This window comes from Rhamphochromis longiceps, linkage group LG19, assembly GCF_057381845.1.
Source record: "Rhamphochromis longiceps isolate RC_006_pf linkage group LG19, R_longiceps_female_GT1.1, whole genome shotgun sequence".
Classification (NCBI taxonomy): domain Eukaryota; kingdom Metazoa; phylum Chordata; class Actinopteri; order Cichliformes; family Cichlidae; genus Rhamphochromis; species Rhamphochromis longiceps.
In genome coordinates this window covers 3,703,851-3,726,157 of record NC_140575.1, presented here as the reverse complement: position 1 = coordinate 3,726,157, position 22,307 = coordinate 3,703,851, and the positions used below count along the sequence as shown (strand labels likewise).

The 22,307-nt window shown below is 43.3% G+C and overlaps 1 protein-coding gene across 1 annotated transcript in view; it reads right to left on the bottom strand.

Moving 5' to 3' along the window:
• Nucleotides 1–22,307, bottom strand: part of gabrr2a (gamma-aminobutyric acid type A receptor subunit rho2a) — a 75,710-nt gene that overhangs the window by 49,396 nt on the left and 4,007 nt on the right. Inside the window, exon 2 of the mRNA XM_085391897.1 lies at nt 13,783–13,889. Coding sequence (XP_085248023.1) covers nt 13,783–13,889 — 107 coding nt within the window. The remainder of the gene's footprint in view (nt 1–13,782; nt 13,890–22,307) is intronic.

Here is a 22,307-nt window from a genome sequence, read left to right as displayed (position 1 = left end):
CCTCCGTGCTACTTTGATCTTGCCCTCTAGCCTCCTTCTCCATGGAGGGTACTGCCCCTTGTGGCTGTTCAACTTGTAGCCAAGCATCTCACTGATCACTGCTGCCGTATTGTAGATCAGCTTGTTAGTGTCGGTAATCGTGGTTGTAGGTATTGCCCGTAGTGCTGCATTAACATCATCTAGCAGACCTTCTGAGGGTACTTCACGTAATCTTGGTAACTGGCTACGGGGGATCCAGGTTTCAAGCTTGGCCATGATCCTATTTTTCAGGTCAGTTCCTCTCGCACTCAACGATCCTTCTCCTATCGCACTTGGGGCTATGTACCCAATCTCGGGTGGGGGTGATGATATCTCCCCCCTGACCTGGCGTCCTGACTCCTCCTTGCCGTAGCATTTGTGTTGTACCTCGTCAATCTCTAGCTGTGAGAGCAGTCCCTTCTTTCGAATGTTGGAACACTGAGCTACTAGTTGTTTCGCTGTCATTGTGGATGTTGGGTATCGAAGAATCCATAGGTCCCTCATCCTATTCATGTAGCCCCTTCCGCCGGGGTTACTTGCGTAGTAGCATTCCAACAACGCCCTGTTTTCGTCCCTTGCCCACCGATGCCTTCTTGTTCCAGTAGCCCACTTTTCGTCAGGGTGCCCTGGTTCCTCAACACCTGACGCGGACCTTGTTGATCCGGGCGACGTCCGAGCCGGCATGCCTTCATATTTATCTGTCTCGCTCATGTCTGCGGTAGGCTTGCTTAGCATAGGGGGTCTAGCCTTAGGACCCTTACTGGATACAGACGCCCCAGGCAGGAATCGAACTTGCGATCCTCTGTTCCAAAGGCGTGTAGTTTAACCACTACGCTATCCAGCTGCTATATATATATATATATATATTAGGGGTGCAACGATACACAAAATTCACGGTTCGGTTCGATTCGATACTTTGGTGTCACGGTTCGATATTTTTTCGATACAAAAAAAATGTTCATGCCTTTTTAATTTGTCATTTATTAAAATTATAAATATATATTTTAACTCAAAAGTACAGTTTTTAAATTTAATGTTGCTGAAACAAAAGTAATTAAAAAAATAAATATATCTCAGGGCTCTCAAAATTTCAAAATCCCTGGTAGCCCTTCGGGCAGGGACTCTTCAGTTTTTGGTAGCCCAAAATAAATGTAAGTGGCCCGAATAAAAAAGAGAGCAATTTTTTGATTGATGTTTTGTTTCCTTTACAATATTATACTTTAATGTATAATATTGTAAAGGAAACAAAACATTAATCAAAAAATTGTTGAAAAACAAATTACAACATTGTATAAAAATTACAATCATCAACTCAAATACTTGGTTCTAATTGAACAGAAATTTCTATGAACTTGTAAGAACTGTGTAGGACATGAATCCGTCTGTGTCAGATCCTGAATTTGAAATTTCCACTGAAGTCACGGGTAAGAGACAAGTGGAACCAAGATCTAGGCCATTTGCTTTTTGAAGTTTGCAAAGACTGCTAAATTTTGCCAGTGGTAGTTCACTCTTTGCAACATAGTAGCTGTTCTAAACAGATTTTTCAGGTTTATTTTTAGTATGTTATTTGCAATTGGTGTTTGTTCTGGGAAAGATATTGCAGACTGAGCAATAATGCATTTCTTGCATTTCTCATGGGTTCTAATGGGGGCCTTTCTTAAAATGACTGGTCCCAGTAACAAAGGCGCTTGTCGACTCAGAAATCGAGAGAAAACCAACAACACACCCGGCAGAACATTATGTTATTTACACGGGTGCACATAAGTGGTCCGCATGTGCGCATTCGCTGTCAAAATAAAAGACACGCACCAGATAAGAAGTTGCAACGCGCGTTTGCGTCCATATAAAAAGCACTGTTTTTGTCCACTAGAGTGGGATTTTCACGGCACATTCCGCACCACATCTCTGTGCGTTCATCATTTGTTTGAAGCCAGCTCACCTCCTGCAACCACTTTTCCGAGAATACGCGCTTCTTTTGTGGTTGGGACTCCTTCTGACATTTCTTTGGAGGTGGAGGAAAACCAAAGTAATTGCTTAAAGGAGCTTCTTCGACATCTTTAAGAGTTTTAAACAAATGTCTGTCCTCCTCCAGAAAATCTTATGTATGCAAGCACGCGTTGCAACTTCATATCTTGTGCGTGGGTTTTTTTTGACAGCGAATGTGCACCTGCGGACCACTTATGTGCAGCCCCGGTTATATAGCTCGTCATATTGCAGCCACAGAAATTCTTTTGTCCAAGAAACCATAAAGCTGCACTTTCTTTTTGCCTTATAGTCTGATTTGTCATAACTTTTCCGTTTTGTGGTAAGCTTTTCTTTGGCTGTCACTTCTTCACCCTGACCTGTCTTATTTGGCTCAGCAGAACTAAAATATATATCCTGCTGCTTTTACACACATAACGGTCAGCGATTCTCTGCGTGATCAACCTCTCATATGTTTAAGCTTGCTGCGGGAGATTTCACTTGTCATGTTTGCATAGTAAGCTAACGATTGATAAAACGATGTCAGAGGAATTGGTGCGCAAATTATCATCACTCACCAATCAGTGCTGTCGCTCTCTATACACAGTTTGCGATTGCAAAGTGAAAGCAAAAAACAAGCGCAAATTCAAACGCGATTTCAATATGTCACATATTAACAGTGGCTCACCGATGCCAATGACATAATTACCCAGCTACATTTCCGAAAGAATGCAAAAGCATTGACATATATTTTTCCTTCCTACAATAGCCCGATGGGCAGGGCAGAGATAGATTTTGGTAGCCCGACTGGAAAAATCGCTAGCCCCGGGACCTCGGGCTAGCGATTTTGCAAGCCCTGTATCTGATTGAGGAATCACTCATCTTTGGAAAAGAGAGTTTATTACAGAGAAATGGCTCTTTCCAAAATAAAAGCTATACTATACGCTTCTTCTGGGCTATATTCTCAGCAGCATATTGTAGCGGGTCAGGGCTGTTCGGGGTTCTGTTTGTACAGTTATGTTTTGTTTATGTTGCCATAGTGACGGGTGACGCCCTCTCGCTGCGACGGTGTGTCCTTCCGGGGTCAGAGGGCGCCCTGTGTGTTGTTGTTGTTGTTGTTGCTGTGCGGTTGCCGCGCTGAGCAGTTAGCTAGCGGCAGTGTTCTTCTGCAGATGTCAATAAACGGCTGTGCTCCCTGGCTAGCACGCGGGAAGCAAGACCAAAGACACCTCCGTCTCCTCGTTGTCTGAGCTCGCCACATTGGTGTCAGAAGTGGGATGATGGTGGCACCCCATGTTCTGACCCGAGTGACTTTTCCCCCGCCGGTCGTGACCGGCCGGTGCGCCAAAAGAAGGCACCTGGACATTTGCAAAGTGAAAGCAAAAAACAAGCGCAAATTCAAACGCGATTTTAATATGTCACATATTGACAGTGGCTCACCGATGCCAATGACATAATTACCCAGCTACATTTCCGAAAGAATGCAAAAGCATTGACATATATTTTTCCTTCCTACAATAGCCCGACGGGCAGGGCAGAGATAGATTTTGGTAGCCCGACTGGAAAAATCGCTAGCCCCGGGACGTCGGGCTAGCGATTTTGCAAGACCTGTGTTACAGGCATGGCCCTTTAAGGATGAAGCCTGATGGGAAATGTATTCGGGATGTGTGTAGCGGGACTGCCTGGTGTGTGTGTGTGAAGAGAGAGAGCGGAGAAGGGGGAAAGTAACGGTTAGCTACAGAAGAGACGAAAAGAAAATAAATAAAAGGAATATAATAACTCCCTCGACAGCCAGAGTTGTGTCGGCGATGCTCGCTGTGAGTAAACTGTTTCAGCCCACTGTACGCGGTGTTCGTGCCTTAGAGAAGAAATAAAGTTCGGTGAAGCAGTTTCCTACGCCTCCTTCGATCTTTTTGCTAGCGGAGTTGACCTGTATAGTAAGCTGTTGCCGGCTACGAGTCAGTTACGGAACCTTCAAGTAACTGCCAGAGGTTTCCTTACTACGGTTCGGGGCCGCGGATCTGGCGCGGTAACACCTGTATCTGATTGAGGAATCACTCATCTTTGGAAAAGAGAGTTTATTACAGAGAAATGGCTCTTTCCAAAATAAAAGCTATACTATACGCTTCTTCTGGGTTATATTCTCAGCAGCATATTGTAGTGGGTCAGGGCTGTTCGGGGTTCTGTTTGTACAGTTATGTTTTGTTTATGTTGCCATAGTGACGGGTGACGCCCTCTCGCTGCGACGGTGTGTCCTTCCGGGGTCAGAGGGCGCTCTGTGTGTTGTTGTTGCTGTGCAATTGCCGCGCTGAGCAGTTAGCTAGCGCAGTGTTCTTCTGCAAATGTCAATAAACGGCTGTGCTCCCTGGCTAGCTCACGGGAAGCAAGACCAAACGATACCTCCGTCTCCTCCTTGTCTGAGCTCGCCACAATATTAAACATATCAGGTCCCCATATGGAGAATCCTGTGCTAACGGCTGTCTAAATGACTCGGGTAAAGTTTGTAGCATGCATGCTTGTTGTTTTTGTCTGCTTCCACTTGTCTTTGCACTAGGATGATGTCGGCGTAAATGTGCAGTCATATTCGTTGTGTTCCCACTAGTGCTGTCAGCGTTAATCTCGTTGAAATGACCTTAACGCCACAACACGGCAAATCTCCGTTAACGAGCTACCCCTGCATGGGGCTAGACGGCCAACACGTTAACGAGCTAACTGAGCTAACACACTAGTTCCCACCCATGTAATTGAGCATTGCGTGGCACATCCAACATACTGTTTTACTTTAGTCCATGACGCGCTTACCTTCAGGGTCATACATCACATGAAAACCAAAATAATTCCAAACGCCAGATCTGAATGAGGGTGGGGGAGGTTCAATTTGCCATGTTGCAAGGAGAGCTTAACTTCTGTCTCGCTAGCTTGCCCTGCGCTCTTCCTTCTGACAATGCTGTCTGTGTTGAACGCTCAGTGGATCTGCGCTCGACAGTGCAGCCTAGGCGGAGTAGTCGAACGCAGATTCACTGAGCGTTCAACACAGACAGCATCGTCAGAAGGAAAGTTGATAAAATAAATTGCAAATTTTGTATTGTTCGATACATATGCGTACCGAACCGAAAGCACTGTATCGAACGGTTCAATATCGATACGAGTATCGTTGCACCCCTAATATATATATATATACATATATATATATATATATATTCCAACAACGCCCTGTTTTCATCTCTTGCCCACCGATGCCTTCTTGTTCCAGTAGCCCACTTTTCGTCAGGGTGCCCTGGTTCCTCAACACCTGACGCGGACCTTGTTGATCCGGGTGACGTCCGAGCCGGCATGCCTTCATATTTATCTGTCTCGCTCATGTCTGCGGTAGGCTTTCTTAGCATAGGGGGTCTAGCCTTAGGACCCTTACTGGATACAGACGCCCCAGGAATCGAACTTGCGATCCTCTGCAACCACCAAGTACCTCCAGAGGGTCAGGCAAGTGCTGAGGAGTCAGCTGAATGGTAAGAACAAGATCCGGGCCATCAACACGTACGGTAGAGGACCCGAGCTTGAAGGATAAACCGCCCGCAGGGACGTGCTGGGTGTTTTTATATATATATATATATATATAAAATAAAAAAAACACCCAGCTCGCCCCTGCGGGCGGTTTATCCTCCAAGCTCGGGTCCTCTACCAGAGGCCTGGGAGCTTGAGGGTCCTGCGCAGTATCTTAACTGTTCCAAGGACTGCGCTCTTCTGGACAGAGATCTCCGATGTTATTGGATCGTTGAGTTGACTCGGTACAGCCCCAGCTGTGTGTGTGTGTGTGTGTGTGTGTGTGTGTGTGTGTGTGTGTGTGTGTGTGTTGCTTGCCAGACTAATCACTGCATCTTTTTTTGTCAGTATCTGGGAACAGAGTTTGTCACGGGGGCGGAGCCACTGTATAGATGGGGTTTGGAGTTTTCCCGATTCACGCCACGGACACGAGCACTGTGTGGGATTTTGGTAGAATCACAGGGCAGCCACAGAGCGAGGACTGTCACTGTTGTCATTCACCTTTTGCACTGTAAATAAACTCATTGTCTCTTTTGGAAAAGTCCTGCATTTGGGTCCCGTACTTACTGTGAACCTGACATGCATACCATTTTATACATATGATGACTTTGATTATTGGGCTTTCTTTACCTTAAAATATGAAACACCTCGAGGAGACTGTTGTGATTTGGCGCTACATAAATAAATTTGAAATAAGGCAAGACAAGGCAAGTTCATTTATATAGCACAATTCAACAACAAGGTGATTCAAAGTGCTTTACAGAGACATTAAAAAACAAAAACAAATAAAAAGCATGATTTAAAATTGATTAAAAAAACAGTAGATAAAATCAGAATAGTAGATAAAATCAGTAGTTAAAATGTAAGTTTTGAAATTTAAGCTTAAATGTGTGGATTTGGTGTTTTATTCAAATGCAGCTGAGAATAGGTGAGTCTTCAACCTGGATTAAAATTTAAATAACTGAACTTCAAAAGTACTTCGGACTAATGCTTATTCCAATGACCTTGATAAAGTCTTACTTATACCTCACCTTTTTTTTCTTTATTGCCATAATAATGTTTACTATTTTAAGAGTTTGACAGACCTTGGAAGAAAATCAAATTAGATCAATTGATCCATCCATTTTCTTAAATACTTATTCATTTCAGTTCAGTTCCAGGTAGACAGTGCCAAATCAAACAACAATTGTCTTAACTGCCTTTATATTTGCAAAGTATTAGACGTAACAGTAAAAGGAAATTGAAAAAAGACAAGCATAGCGAGACCATGAACAACTAAGAACAAAAACAATAAACAGGACAAAAATAGTGAAATGCAATAGTTGAACATACAGTCAGGGAAAAGGAGGAAAATGTAGAAAAAAGGTCAGTGCAACATGGGAAGTCTCCCAACAGCCTGAGCCCATAACCTGTCACCTGTCCAGCCCTAAATATAAGTTTTATCAAAAAGGAAAGTATAAATGATAATTTATCAAGGAATAGTGAAAACATATCCTTGTGTCACCATGACTTATTACTATGATGGAGAAAGTGTTCATAAACATTGGAATTTCTATCAAACACAGAATTTCAAAGTACCTTCAATAATACTGAATGTACTTTCACAGCCAGTTTTGGACCACTTCTCAGTTCCATGTCTGCTCTTAAATTGGGACAAAGTGTCACTGGTGAAGCAACAGCTGTCTGATGGCGTAACAGATTGGTGCCTGTGCTAATCTAAGCTGTAAACATGAGGAACTGCTGTCAGCTTAATCTGCTTGTCACTGCTGGAGTGGAGTCTGGCATGCTGCTAGACAACACTAGGCAGGGCTGCCCACACAGCCAAGGGGAGCTGCACTGAGTAAAGCTAGCAACTGAACTAACTCTAGTCACTCTAGTCATATTAAGCCAACATCTCCAGATGGTATATGGGTGCAACTGACCCATTCACCAATGAGTGCTTAAAGCTTTAGCAACAAAAAAGGAAACAAATACCATGCTGATTATTGTGTCATTTCCCTGAGCTCTTGTCCCCTCAGAGATGATGCACTGGGATAATGTGTACTTAAATAACAGAAATGACAAGCTTCTGCTGTCCATTACATTTCACAAGCTCAAAATATCTTAATGGGAATATACAGCCATGCACACCTTTAAAAATGACGTGATTTAGAGTGATTTTAATAATTAAAGCAAGAGGAAACATAAACCAATGTTTCTGTTTTTCTGTTTGTTAATATATAGCTGCTCAGCACAATTTTCTCATCCGATCTCCAGAGTTCTGACATCAGATTCATTGTGCAGCAGGTGATATTTAGCTTGTTTTTCCATTAATGTGTTAAATTAGCATTATCAATATGATGAGACACATTTAATTTTTTATTTTTTGTTTTCAGGTGTGGAAAAGTGGAAAGCAGAAAAAGAAAACACAATGTCTGTGTTTAATTTTCACCAGCATCTGTAGAGCTCTTTACCAAATACTGATATGTGTTTTGCATCTGGGTACTTTGGGCACAACACGTTCTCACTCCCAAAGCGTAACATTTTACGCTAGGTGACGATATATTACGTTCCGGGCACCCAACACGTCCCTATATTATGAGATTGGAAAAATGAGGAAACACGAGAATCGTTCAGAATGAATTTACACATGTATGTTTGTTTTACTTAAATCGCTTTGGAAAGACTATCTAACGTCATTAAAGTGCTGGTTAGGGTTAGGGCTGGAATACATGGCTGGAATGTGTATTACAGCGGGAGCGTCATTCTACTGGATTTCATCCGTAACCCGGCGCGTAGCATAAGAACGCGAAAGGTGACCTTCCGCGTTCCTCAGGAATGCCTTGGGACTTGACAAATCGTCAGTATATTACGCTTCAGGAGCGAAAACGGACTGTTGGGCATTGAAGCTCTGCTTACAGGGGTTCTTTTCTGGTCATTTTAATTTCCTTCAATAATGAGCCAATATTGTTGTTCTTCTGGCAAGACCAGTCTCAAATGACATGAGGAAAAAACGCTTTGCATTTGTCATGTCACTTGTATGATAATGTCGTCATCTATAAGAGGATTGTCCCCTAATAGCAGGGTTGCACAGTTTGATCCTCAACTGTTTCTGTATGAAACCTAAGCCAGACCTACTCATTGAGTGTGTATGTTTTCATGTTCATGTAATAACTTTGAAACTGTATCCTCTGGTAAACTCTACATTTTCTGAAAAGAACACAATTCTTATGCTATTCTTAGTAGATCATACAACAAACCATTCCAAGCCCATATATCAAATGATCTCACTGATGGACTTTCAATCCTTCTCCCTTCTCGGTGGATTAAAAACAAGCTTAATGTGTTACTTTACCAAGGATTAAGAGAAATCATGCACCACACCCACAATCCCCACTCCCAACCCTCTCCTCAATCTTCTCCCCTGCCCATCCTCCCTATACTGCAGCAAGTGGCATTGGTACAGATCTGATGATATCTGAGTATTTGTATCTATAAAATGGTCTTGGAGTGCAGGGATTACTTTGCTTGAACTTAATGCAAATGGGGTTGTAAGATATGAAAGCTGTGGAAAGCAGTGTTAATCAAGAAAGCTTTTGGACATGAATTTGGTAAATGGTCAATGGTCAATGTCCGACTTTCTTTTGCTTTTTTGTGTGTTCACTGTTCTTTTTGCACTGGACAAGTGTTGTGCGCTGTTAACATACACGAGACAGGCACTACTAGACATTGGCAACTCACACAATTATCTGGACTCTACTCCTTTCTTACCCCTGGAGCTTTCCGCTCTACCACCGGAACTTACAGCCATTGTTTTCCCGCGGCAGCCACCGCCACCACTCCCAGGAAGGCCACGAAGCACCAAGCCCAAGTGAGCCAGCCGACCCCAGGAGAGCACTTTGGAGACAGTGACGCAAACAAGGCAATAGGGGTGGGCTCCATGCTAGGCTAAAAGCTCGGGCTAGCCAACCACCTCTTACTAGCCAATGTGCGGTCCCTGGAAAACAAACTCGACGAAATATGAGCCAGGATCACAACACAGCAGGAGATAAGAGAATGCTGTGCTCTTATTTTCACCGAGACCTGGCTTTCAGATAAAGTCCTGGAATGTGCCGTCCAGTTGCAGACTCACTCTGTACACTGGAGAATCCGGTAAGGCTTTTGGGGGAGGTCTATGTGCATTTATTAACAACTCGTGGTGTGGAGACGTGCAGACTGTCTACAAGTACTGTTCGCCAAACGTGGAGTTTCTAATGCTGAAATGCCGCTCTTACTATCTGCCGCGGGAGCTCTCAGCTGTGTTTTTGGCCATTGTTTACATCCCGCCGCGAGCTGACTTCGCAGCAGCGCTCGGCAAACTCCACGAAGTCATCAGCGCATTAGAGAAAACTGCAGTATGCCTACTGGCCCAACAGGTCCACGTCAGACACCATCGCTGCTGCCACTACTCACTCTCCCGCCTGGAAAATAATGACTCCTACATCAGGGTACTCTTTGTTGATTATAGCTCCGCCTTCAACACAGTCATCCCTCAAAAACTCATCCACAAACTGTCTACACTCGGCCTGCACCCCACCCTCTGTGACTGGCTACAGAACTTTTTGACTGGCAGGCCTCAGTCTGTCTGGATCGGCAACAGGACTTCAGCCAGCATTACAACAAACACTGGAGTTCCACAGGGTCATACTGAAGTTCACGGATGACACTGCAGTGATCTGTCGCATCACTGGAAGGGACGAAGTGGCTTATAGGAGAGAGGTGGCCGGTCTGGTGTCATGATGTGAGGACAACAAACTCACCCTCAAAACTGATAAAACAAAGGAGATGATAGTGGACATGAGGAAGAAGACGAGGCCTCACCAGCCGCTGTTTATCCGGGAGAGTGAAGTGGAGAGGTTGAGCAGCTTTAGGTATCTGGGCGTTCATATCAGTGAGGACCTCACCTGGACACTGAACACCACACAGTGGTCAAGAAGGCTCACCAGCAGCTGTATTTCCCGAGGAGCCTGAGGAAAATTTGGTATGTCAGCCAAGATCCTCAGCAGCTTCTACAGCTGCATTGTGGAGAGCACATTGACCAGCTGCATCATGCATGGTACGGCAGCACTACTGCTATGGACCGCAAACGCCTGCAGAGAGTGATAACAACTGCGGAGAGGATCACCAGGACCTCACTTGTCTTCATTTACTTATTTTGTACTTATTTATCTTTCAGTATTTTTATCCTTATTTTTACCTTATTTATCTTAATATCTTGTCTTATTTTTATCCTTATTTATCTTGTTCCTTCAACCCTACCTAACTTGGCATTAGAAGAAGAAGAATTTCATTGCACAGAGAAATGCTATTTCTTCTGTACACATGACAATAAACATTTTGAATCTTTGAATGGTAACTTTATTGCCCCCAATAGGACATTGATTTGTAGTATGTCAACACATCAATAACACACACACACACACACACACACACACACACACACACACACACACACACACAAAGAAACATCCCAAATGTTATCAGTAGCATCAACAAAGTGCAATGTGCAGTAGTGATGGCAACAACACTTATGGCTTAGTGTTATTGAGCATAACAATAGCAGCAGGTATAAAAGACACTCTATGTCTCTCGGTCTTCCCTGCGGCACTTTATACCAGCGACCTGAGGGAAACAGGTGAAAGTCTCTAAAGAGAGGATGGTCTGAACATGACATGACAGAGGTTGCCTTCCTCAGCACTGAGCTGATTAAAACAGATTCAATAAAACTTTTATAAAAAAGGTAATCATCTGAGGTGAAACGTTAAAATCTCCTTAAAAAGTACAATCGTTGTTTTACCTTTTTTTCCCTGTAGAGTCAAAATGTGACTCAAAGGACAGAGCCTTATCAAGAGCAACCTCCAAATACTTATGACTATCCACCAGTTCAATGGCTGCACCATTTACTACTGTTGGAGGGGGGCTTCCTGAAGTAAATTACCATGTCCTTAGTTTGTAAGGTTTTGATCTTTAAGGACTGATCACACCAAGAAGCAAACTCATCCACAGCAGGTCCATGGGAATACTCTTCACCATGAAGGACGCGTACAATGACTGTGTCATCTGCATATTTAATGAAATGCCTTTCAGCCTGTGTACTATGACAGTCATTAGTGTACAAAATATATAGCAGGGGAGAGAGAAAACAAAGCTGTGGTGAACCAGTGGAAGAATTCAGCTGATTGGAAAAACAGCCGTTTACTCTCACACACACTGAGATCTGTCAGTTAAAAAGTCTAAAATCCAACCAACAAGATTAAAATCACGTTTAAACTGGTTAAGAAGCTTATCAGCTAGGAGATGTAGCTGGATATTATTAAATGCTGAAGAAAAGTCAATAAATAGGTGCCAGTCATGGGCTTTGGCCCCATCCAGATGGTGATATAGGAAAATCAGTGGGATTGTATCAAGAAGAAAAGTGTACTTTACTGGCAGTCAAGCCTTCATGAGTCAAAGCTTTGAGTTTCTAAGCAATAGTTTACTGATTGGTACTGTGAAATTAAATAAAATCCATAATGATGCATTTGGTTGGTTTGACTCTATTAAAGAAGAAGAATCAGCTTTAATTGCTTTCCACCTGTCTCCTGTACAGAGATGTGGGTGGATGTTAATGTACAAATAACTTAATAAAATCTCCACTGAGTTTTAAGGACACCACAGAAATTGGACTCTGGAAAAGAGACACAATTCCACCAAGACCTAAGCGTAAATTTCTGTATATACTCAAGTTTATCAATTAAATATTATTATGTTTATCTAACCTATTACAAGTAGATTAAAAAATATATTTTAACTAGTAACTCAAAAAGGTTTAAACATCAGAAGGAAAAAAATTGTGTGACAAGGTCTGACTCAGGTGTTGGGGAACCTGTAAACAATGATGAGTAGTGGGGTACTGGAATAAGAAGGGAGTTACATGAAGAGGATGTGAGACCTATGGAAGCGTTGATACCCAGCATCAGGACTGACAGTGAATTCAACAAGTAGCTTAGTGTTCCAAGATTTGGAAGAAGCAACTGCTGTTACAACTGCAGATCAATGAGGTACAACACAAATGCTATGACAAAGGGGAGCCAGGACGTCTGGTCAGTGGGGAGATTTCAACCCCAGCCAAGATTTGATACCATGGTTAACTACTGAAGGTGTGTTAAGTGTGAGAGCTGCTCACCTGAGAGATAGGAAAGTATAAGAAAGCTGGACCTGGACACTATGTGGCAGATTACCAAGACTCTTTAACGTATCCTCTGAAGGTCTACTACAGGACGTGAATGCAGCATTACAGACTACACCTACTGTGACCATCACCAAAACCAATCAGCTGATCTACACCAAAGCAGCAGTGATCACAGAGATGCTTGGCTATAAGACAAACTGCCACAAGTACCCTCTATGGAGAAAAGGACTAGAGGAGAGTGTGGAGGGAAGTAAGCCAACTATTGATACTGCAGAAAGGTGTGATGAAGAAAGGGTTGCTTAAGAAGTACAGCAAGCTGTCCATGCCTTAGGTGTTGAAAACTGCCAAGGAAAGACTCTCAGCCTTGGCCAGTCACTTATAGAGGTATACCAGAGAGAAAGGAGGCAGGAGAATAAACCAGCTGTACTCCATTGAACTATCTAAGGTGTATTCTCAGTGGCAGGGCAACAATATGCGAACAGCCCCACCAAGGCTGGAGACAGAGCAATACTGGAAAAGCGTGAGGGAGAAGGACGCAACCCATAACATCAATGCTCAGTGGCTAGTGGATCTAAGAGCAGACCACAGCAACCTCCCTGAAAAGGATCCAGTAGCCTCTGGTAGAACAAATAAACCAGTAATGGCTAACTGAAGTTCTGATCCCAAAGGATCCCCAGAAGGTCCCATCAACTACTGGCCAATAACCTACCATGTGTTCCTGTGAGAATTACAAGATCTGGGCAATCAACACTTATGGCCTATCATGCACAAACCTGAAAAAGCTTATTACCATGCATGGAGGGTTTAGGGTTTGGTGAGACATGCCCAGAACACCTCCCAGGGACCAGATAGTCCACAACAACAGGAGAAATACCCCATACTCTTGACACTCTCTTTACCTGCTCCCTACTCTCACTACAGATCACAATTTTTCTGCAAACACCATAGACACTTGTCCATTACCATTGCAAGAAGCAGCTCAATGCTAATCCCTTATGTAATTCAACCCTGACTTTTAATCAACATCTAATGCTATGTGAAAGACAAACAAAAGCAGAAATTTCTACACCTACCTCCAAATGCTGGCCTCATGGTGAAGTCATGGTCATCTACTTTGAGCAGGTGTTCTGTCTTCATTTTGCGAGATTTCGTCACATCTGGAGGCTTCTTTGACAAGGAGCTACAGCAGGATGACAGTCACTGTCAGATAGCTGATTTAAACAGTTTTGATTATTAAGAATTAAAAAATAATGCACCAGGAAAGAATGGTACAAAATAATATGCACTGAATAAGAAATGTATGAACTGATTTATGCCGATATGATTGATGATTGAAAAGTTCAGTTCAACATAAGCAAATCAGTCACTCTGTTTGACGCCAGAGTGACTGAGTTTATTGTTTGTACTGTTTGTACAATTACAGTATTTGTGTTTTTGTTGAGTAGAGGCCATGCTGGGGTATTGTAAATGGCCTGCATTTGTAAATGGCCTGCATTTGTATAGCGCTTTTCTAGTCCATAGGACCCCAAAGCGCTTTACACTACATTCAGTCATCCACCCATTCACACACACATTCACACACTGGTGATAGCAAGCTACATTGTAGCCACAGCTGCCCTGGGGCGCACTGACAGAGGCGAGGCTGCCGGACACAGGCGCCACCGGGCCCTCTGACCACCACCAGTGGGCAAACACGGGGTTAGTATCTTGCCCAAGGATATTTGGCATGCAGCCAGGATGCAGCCTGGGATCGAACCACCGACCTTCTGATTAGTGGCTGACCTGCTCTGCCACCTGAGCTACAGTGTATTGCTTTACACATTGGTTAAATTCAATTCAATTCAGTCTTATTCAAATTGTGCCAAATCACAACAACAGTTGCCTCAAGCCATGTGTTGTAATGACTCCTCTGTTAGAGCATTCATTTGTGGCTTAAAAAGGAGAAAACCTACCTGGCCCTGTGTGAAAAAGTAATTGCCCCTCTTGTTAAATCAGGATTGAACTGTAATTGTCCACATTTTTTGGAAAGCTAAGTCCTGATTACTTGCAGATCTGGCAGAAATCACTCAAATAGAACATGTCTGACAAAGTGAAGCAGGCTAAAAGATCTCAAAAAGTATCCTCGATCTAAAGAAACAGCTGAGTAATAAAGTTAGACTTCTATCAGTCTGGAAAGGGTCACAAAGCCATCTGTAAGGCTTTGAGAACTCCACAGTGAGAGCCATTATGCACAAATAAAGAAAACAAGGAATAGTGGTGAACCTTCCCAGTGCCATGATTCCACTGTGTGGCAGGCAGGATTAGGACCCAAATGCAGGACTTCGTACACATGAGGATGAACTAAAAAAAGGCAGCTTTATTTTGCTGAAAAACCATAGAATACTAAACTGGAAAACTTGAAACTAAGACTAGGGAATGGAAAACTAGGAGTTACAAAGGAACACGAAGCACAGGAAATCACACAGCTACGAGGGACGATGTGACAACAAGCTCATGCAGATGGTCATAGTCAGATGCGACCAAAATCAAGCTCTTTGGCATTCAATTCAATTTTTTCAATTTTATTTATACAGCGCCAAATCAACAGTTGCCTCAAGGTGTTTTATATTGTAAGGTAGACCCTGCAATAATACATAATAATAGACTGCATTTATATAGCGCTTTTCTAGGCACCCAAAGCACTTTACAAATCCACTATTCATTCACTCTCACATTCACACACTGGTGGAGGCAGCTACAGTTGTAGCCACAGCTGCCCTGGGGCAGACTGACAGAAGCGATGCTGCCATATCGTGCCATCAGCCCCTCTGGCCAACACCAGTAGGCGGTAGGGTAAAGTGTCTTGCCCAAGGACACAACGACCAGGACGGAGAGAGTAGGGGGATTGAACCGGCAACCTTCCAGTTACAGATGAGCTTCCCAATCCCCTGAGCCACGGTCGCCTCAGAGAAAAATACAGAGAAAAACCCAAATATCATGACCCCTTATGAGCAAGCACTTTGTTGACAGTGAGAAGGAAAATCTCCCTTTTAACAGGAAGTAACCTCCAGCAGAACCAGGCTCAGGGAGGGGCGGGCCATCTGCTTCGACCGGTTGGGGTGAGAGAAGGAAGAGGGATAAAAGACATGCTTTGGAAGAGAGCTAGAGATTAATAAGAAGTACATTTCAATGCAGAGGTCTATCTGGCAGGCAGGATGCAGGACTCAAACTCAAAAGGTGAACTTAAAGTGGCAACCTTATTTGCTAAAAAAACAAAACAAAAAAAACATCCTTCATAATATAACTTACAGAAAACAAACCAAAAACCTAGAGCATAAAACTAAGGATAAAACACTGAGAAATTAGAAGTGTAAAAAGACCAGAAACACGACAAAGGGCAAAGGAAAACTCAGGGCTTAAATACATAAGGGAGTAATGATGGAATGGGAAACAGGAGGGGAACACAGCTGGGACTAAAGGGGAAGCAAAACTAGATACAGTGACACGGGACAAGGGACCGTCAAAGTAAAACAGGAAACATGAGACAATCACAAAGACACAAACTAGACTCTGAGACACAGAAACACAACTGACATGGGAAACAGGGAACGTGGAGACGAGTGACTAGAAATGGGACACAGGGAAGACAAAGTAACAGAAACCTAAATTCTAGGAACTAAAAATAAAACACAAGCAGAAGACGATAATGAGAAAATCAAAACCGTGAATAACAATAATCAAGGAATATAAATTAATCCACAACCACAAAACACTGGGTTGCAGACCCAATTAACACATAAGTGAGAAAGGTGATTGAAGAAGAAAGTGCATCATGGGAATCCTCCAGCAGCCTACACCTATTGCAGCATAACTAAGGGAGGATTCAGGATCACCTGGTCCAGCCCTAACTATATGCTTTAGCAAAAAGGAAAGTTTGAAGCCTAATCTTAAAAGTAGAGATAGTGTCTGTCTCCTGAATCCAAACTTTAAGCTGGTTCCACAGAAGAGGGGCCTGAAAACTGAAGGCTCTGCCTCCCATTCTACTTTTAAATACTCTAGGAACAACAAGTAAATCTGCAGCGTGAGAGTGAAGTGCTCTAATAGGGTGATATGGTACTACAAGGTCATTAAGATAAGATGGGGCCTGATTATTTAAGAGCCTGTACGTGAGGAGCAGGATTTTGAATTCAATTCTGGATTTAACAGGAAGCCAATGAAGGGAAGCCAATATAGGAGAAATCTGCTCTCTCTTTCTAGTCCCTGTCAGGACTCTTTCTGCAGCATTTTGGATTAACTGAAGGCTTTTCAGGGAGTTTTTAGGACATCCTGATAATAATGAATTACAGTAGTCCAGCCTAGGGCTGCTCGATTATGGCAAAAATGATAATCACGATTATTTTTTACTGAAATTGAGATCTTGATTATTTGACGACATTTATTTAACCCTTACGACCTACTATAGAACCAAGTCCGCCAGAGCTTATATTATTTTTTTTACATGTTGTAGTGCCATTTGTGGGAGCATTTCAAGTTGCTATACAACTATTATAGCCCATATTTTAATAATATGTATGCGTTAAGTCCATAGTAACTACATTAATTGCAAAAAAGTGCAATAAACTACGAAAAAATTAAATCATTTTTGTTTTGTTTTTTACATATATTTCTACTTGGAGAAATTTAAGAGGTTTATCCCTCAAAACTTTAAATACAAAAAAGTTGCAAAAAATAGTTTACAACAACACGAAATTTATTTTGAGTGTCTTCATAGTTTTATTTTGGAGATACACCAATTTTTATATACTGCAGGAAAAACGAAAAAACAATCCTATGATGCAAATTTGCAAAGAAAACAGCATGTGCATCAAAATAAACTATTTCCAGCAGTGCAATTCGAGTTCTAAGCATCACAGAAACTATTCAGAAAAGTCAAACATGACTTATAAAACACCAGTATAGGCTTTTAAGGCCTACAAGTAAAAAACTACATTTTCCGCGAAAATGACGTCATTTCCGTTTTCGGGCAGGAAATGGCGGACATACGCGATAATTCACACTGACTTCTGTTTCACTGTTGGAAGTGTTACGAACAGCTAATCGGATCGGTAAAGCGTGTTTCTGGAATATTATGTTTTTGTTCCTGCAAGCGCTTTTTATGCAATTTTTGCAAAGCTTTATGTGGAAGGAAACCGTGACCGAGGACAAGCTGATGTCATAAGATGTAAGTACAACTCCTCTGGTTTCATATGCAAAAAAAAATTATTGCCCTAGCTTACAGGGCTCAGGGTTCTTCAGGGATTTAAAAATAGTTACACAAAACGGAGCGTGCAGCTCTGACCGGCTTTAAAGGGTTAACAATAACAATGTATTGAATAATGACTTTAAAAAATAATATAAAATAGTGTGCAACACCACTGAAGTTTTTTTTTAACCTCTCTTTTCAACCAACGGCAGTCACTCTCCTCTCCAAATAACTTCTGCTTAGCTTTCCGAGCTTCCCTCGGGTCCTCTTAATCAGCGGTCTCCACCCTTTTTTGCGCCACGGATCGGTTTATGCCCGACAATATTTTCACGGACCGGCCTTTAAGGTGTTGCGGATAAATGAGGGAGGGGCTAATAATCGGCTCAGTCATTTTTAATGATCGTTGAAAGCCCAGATCGTAATCGTGATTAAAATTCGATTAATTGAGCAGCCCTAGTCCAGCCTAGAAGTAATAAATGCATGAACTAGTTTTTCAGCGCCACTCTGAGACAGGATATTTCTAATTTTAGAGATACTGCCCAGATGGAAGAAAGCAGTCCTACATACTTGTTAAATATGTGCGTTGAAGAACATGTCCTGGTCAAAAATGACTCCAAGGTTCCTCACAGTGTTACTGGAGGCCAAGGTAATGCCATCCAGAGTAAGAATCTGGTTAGATACCATATTTCTATTTCAGGGTCGACTACAATAACCTCAGTTTGATCTGAATTTAGAAGCAAAAAATTACAGGTCATCCAGATCTTTATGTCTTTAAGACATTCCTGCAGTTTAACTAATTGCTGTGTTATTTGGTTTCAGAGATAGATAAAGTTGTGTGTCATCTGCATAGCAGTGAAACTCTATGCTATGCCTTCTGATGATAGGCATCAACTCAACTTGCCATGTTTGTAGGAGGAGGAATGCTGCCTATGATTTCAAGAACACCATCCCCAGCCTCAAACACGAAGGTGGAAAATTATACTTTGGGGGTGTTTTTCTGCCACGGGGACAGGAAAACTGCACCGCATAAAAGGGAGGATGGATGGGGCCATGTACCATTACATCTTGGGTGAGAACTTCCTTCTTCAGCCAGGGCATTGAAAATGGGTCGTGGGTGGTGTATTCCAGCATGACAATGATCCAAAACACATGGCGAAGGCAACAATGAATTGGCTCAAGAAGAAGCATATCAAGGTCTTGGAGTGGCCTAGTCAGTCTCCAGACCTTAATCCAATAGAAAATCTGTGGAGGGAGCTAAAGGTTCGAGTTGTATATTGGGTTACATCAAGGAAAAGTCAGCTCAGAATAACATCTCTGAGCGAAAGTTGGATTACATCGTGGAACAGCTCACTGCAGTCGTGAGTTCTCAGAATCGGCTCTCTGAGCACAAGAATGACAAGACCATGGACCGCAAGTTTGGTAGCTCGTGGTTCTCCAATGGGAGATTGAGAGACCAGTGTCGGAGTGTTAAAGAACAGCTTTGAAATTCTCATGAGCTGCTCGCATAAAAGAAAAATCAACAACATCAACAACATCAACATCAAATGCGGATACCCCCTCGGCGCCAGCTGTGGGCTCAAGGCTGGAGTCGAACAAAAACTCCCTGGTAACGACTGTGTTTAGACTGTTCTTCCCACTCTATGCAAGGCCACCTGGTTTGGCTGGAAGACTGTTTACTTAGCATGATAGGGCGGAGGACACTTTCTCAGCTGAACTATGGACACACACACACATACATTTACACTGATAAGCACTCACACATCCCCCCTTCCCTTCCAATGCCTTCGATGCTTGTTGCCTCCTGGGAACACGAGGCGGGTCTGGGCCTGCGCTGGAGAGTCGGCGCAGTGACAGGATGGCTGCTGTGTTGCCTGGGATTACTCCTTATCCCCTACCCAACCCTGTTGCTGGTCACGTGCTCTCTATAATGTTGTACTGTGGACATTTAAGTGCTTTCTGTGCAGAGGAGTTTTTTTGTTTCCTGTTCTCATGCTGTCCTCTATAGCCCAGCATGAGTAGAGGTCTCTTTTTTTCCTCTTGTACTTTCCCATTGTAGTGTATATTTCAGTGTTTTTTTTCTGTAATGCAACTGTTCTCTGACTTGTATTCCCATGTGATGTCTGTGTTGTGTGTGTAAGGTCAGGGGGCGGGTTCATTCCACTGCAGGGCAACCTGCCACTGCATGTGGCGAATAAAATTTGAACTTGAACTTGCCAAACAACAGCCACGAAACATGGACTTGGAGAGGATGTGCAAAAAGGAATGGGGCAAAATTTCCCCTGAGATGTGTGAAAAACTTCTGGGCAAATACAAGACACATCTGACCTCTGTGACTGCCAACAAAAGTTTTGCCAACAAGTACTAAAGCACGTTTTGCAAAGGGAGCAAATACTTATTTCTATCATGAAAATGCAAATTAATTTATGACTTTTTTGAAATGCATTTTTCTGGATTTTTTTGTTATTGTTCTGTCTCTCACTGTTCAAATAAACTTACCAGCTGGGGTTCAAATAATTTTTTCCCTGACTGTACTTAGGAACAACATGCAAATAAAACTACATTAGGCCCAAACAACCGCCCAGTTTTAAACAAAACACTAATAACACAACAGTAGCAGAGAGGATGAGGCTGTCATGGTTTAAGATGGAGCCTGAGTCTGTCTACACACACACACACACACACACACTGGAAAGAGGTGGAGCCATTATAAAAACAGTGAGCTCAGGTGGAGTGAAAGAACGGCTGACAGCAGCCATCCCACTTTCTACTGCAGTGAAACCTGCAGCAAGCAGAGGTGACTCTAAACGTGGGATGGGATACTAGAGCTTATTTATTTTAAGGCTTTTATAGGGTTAACTAAGGGTTGGTTTCGTGGGGGGCTTGACCGGGGACTTTGGTCATAACCTGGATCTGGGTCATAACCAAGGGCTCTGATGGCTCTTGGGTGCTGTTTTTCTTTCAGCTGCGTGCGGTAGGGCAAGTTTGATTCCTGTCTGGGGCGTCTGTATCCAGTAAGGATCCTAGGCTAGACCCCCATGCTAACCAAGCCTGTGGCAGCCATGAGCGAGAGAGATAAATATGAAGTCATACTGGCTCGGATGTCGACCAGATCAACAAGCTCAGGTGTTGAGGAACCAGGGCACCCTGATGAGAAGTGAGCTACTGGAATACGAAGGCATCGGTGGGCAAGACATGAAAATAGGGTGCTGTTGGAATACTACTACACAAGTAACCCCAGCAAAAGGGGTTACATGAATAGGATGAGGGGACTATAGAATCTTTGATGCCCAACATCCACATTGACGGCAAATCAACTAGAAGCTCAGTGTTCCAGCATTCAGAGGAAGGGACTGCTCTCACAGCTAGAGATTGATGAGGTACAATACACATGCAACGGCAAGTGGGAGCCAGGATGACAGGGGGGAGATATCATCATGGAGCAATACTGGAAGAGCATATAGGAAAAGAACACAACCCACAACAGCAATGCTCAGTGGGTAGTGGATCTAAGAGGACACCACAGCAACCTCCCTGAACAAGGTCCAGTAACCATCACAGAGGCAGATATCAAGAAAGGGTCTCCAGTATGAAGAGTTGGACAGCACCAGGCCCCGATATGGTTCACGCCTACTGGCTGAAGAAGCTGACTGCACTCCACGAGCGTCTGGCAGCACAAATGAACCAGCTGCTAGTCAATGAGACACACTCGGAATAGCTAACCAAAGGCCAGACAGTGTTGATCCCTAAGGACCCCCATAAGGGACCAGTCCCATCCAACTACCATCCAATAACCTGCCTCAGCACCACATGGAAGCTCCTGTCAGGCATCATAGCAGCTAAGATGAATAGGCATATGGCTCAAAACATGAGTGGGGCACAGAAAGGAATTGGCATCGGAATGTCATTTGGACTGGAGAAGTGTTGTTGGATGATAACAAAGAGAGGGAACATAGTCAGATCTGAGGGGATTGAACCGCCAGATGGCAACATTGCAGACACAGAGGACAGCTACAAGTAGCTTCTGACCCAAGTCCAGCACCCCAAAGCTGTATGCTAAGCGAAAGAAAGGAGGCTAGGGACTGGTGAGTGTCAGTACCACAGTCCAGGATGAGACAAACATCCAAGAATATATCAGCAAGATGGCTCCAACTGACTGTGCGCTCAATGAATGCTTCAGGCAGCAGAAACCCAATAAAGAAGAGGAAGACAAGGGATCTGCATGAGGTGGCAACATATTACAGGATCAGTGTCTCCACCGGTCTACGCAAAGCGGAGCTGAAGGCCGCTCTGGTGTCTGGGTTGTTGGAGAAGAGGGTGGTTGTAATGCAAGAACCACCGAGCACACCCGGTCCGGATGGACCAAGTGCAGCGCCTCAT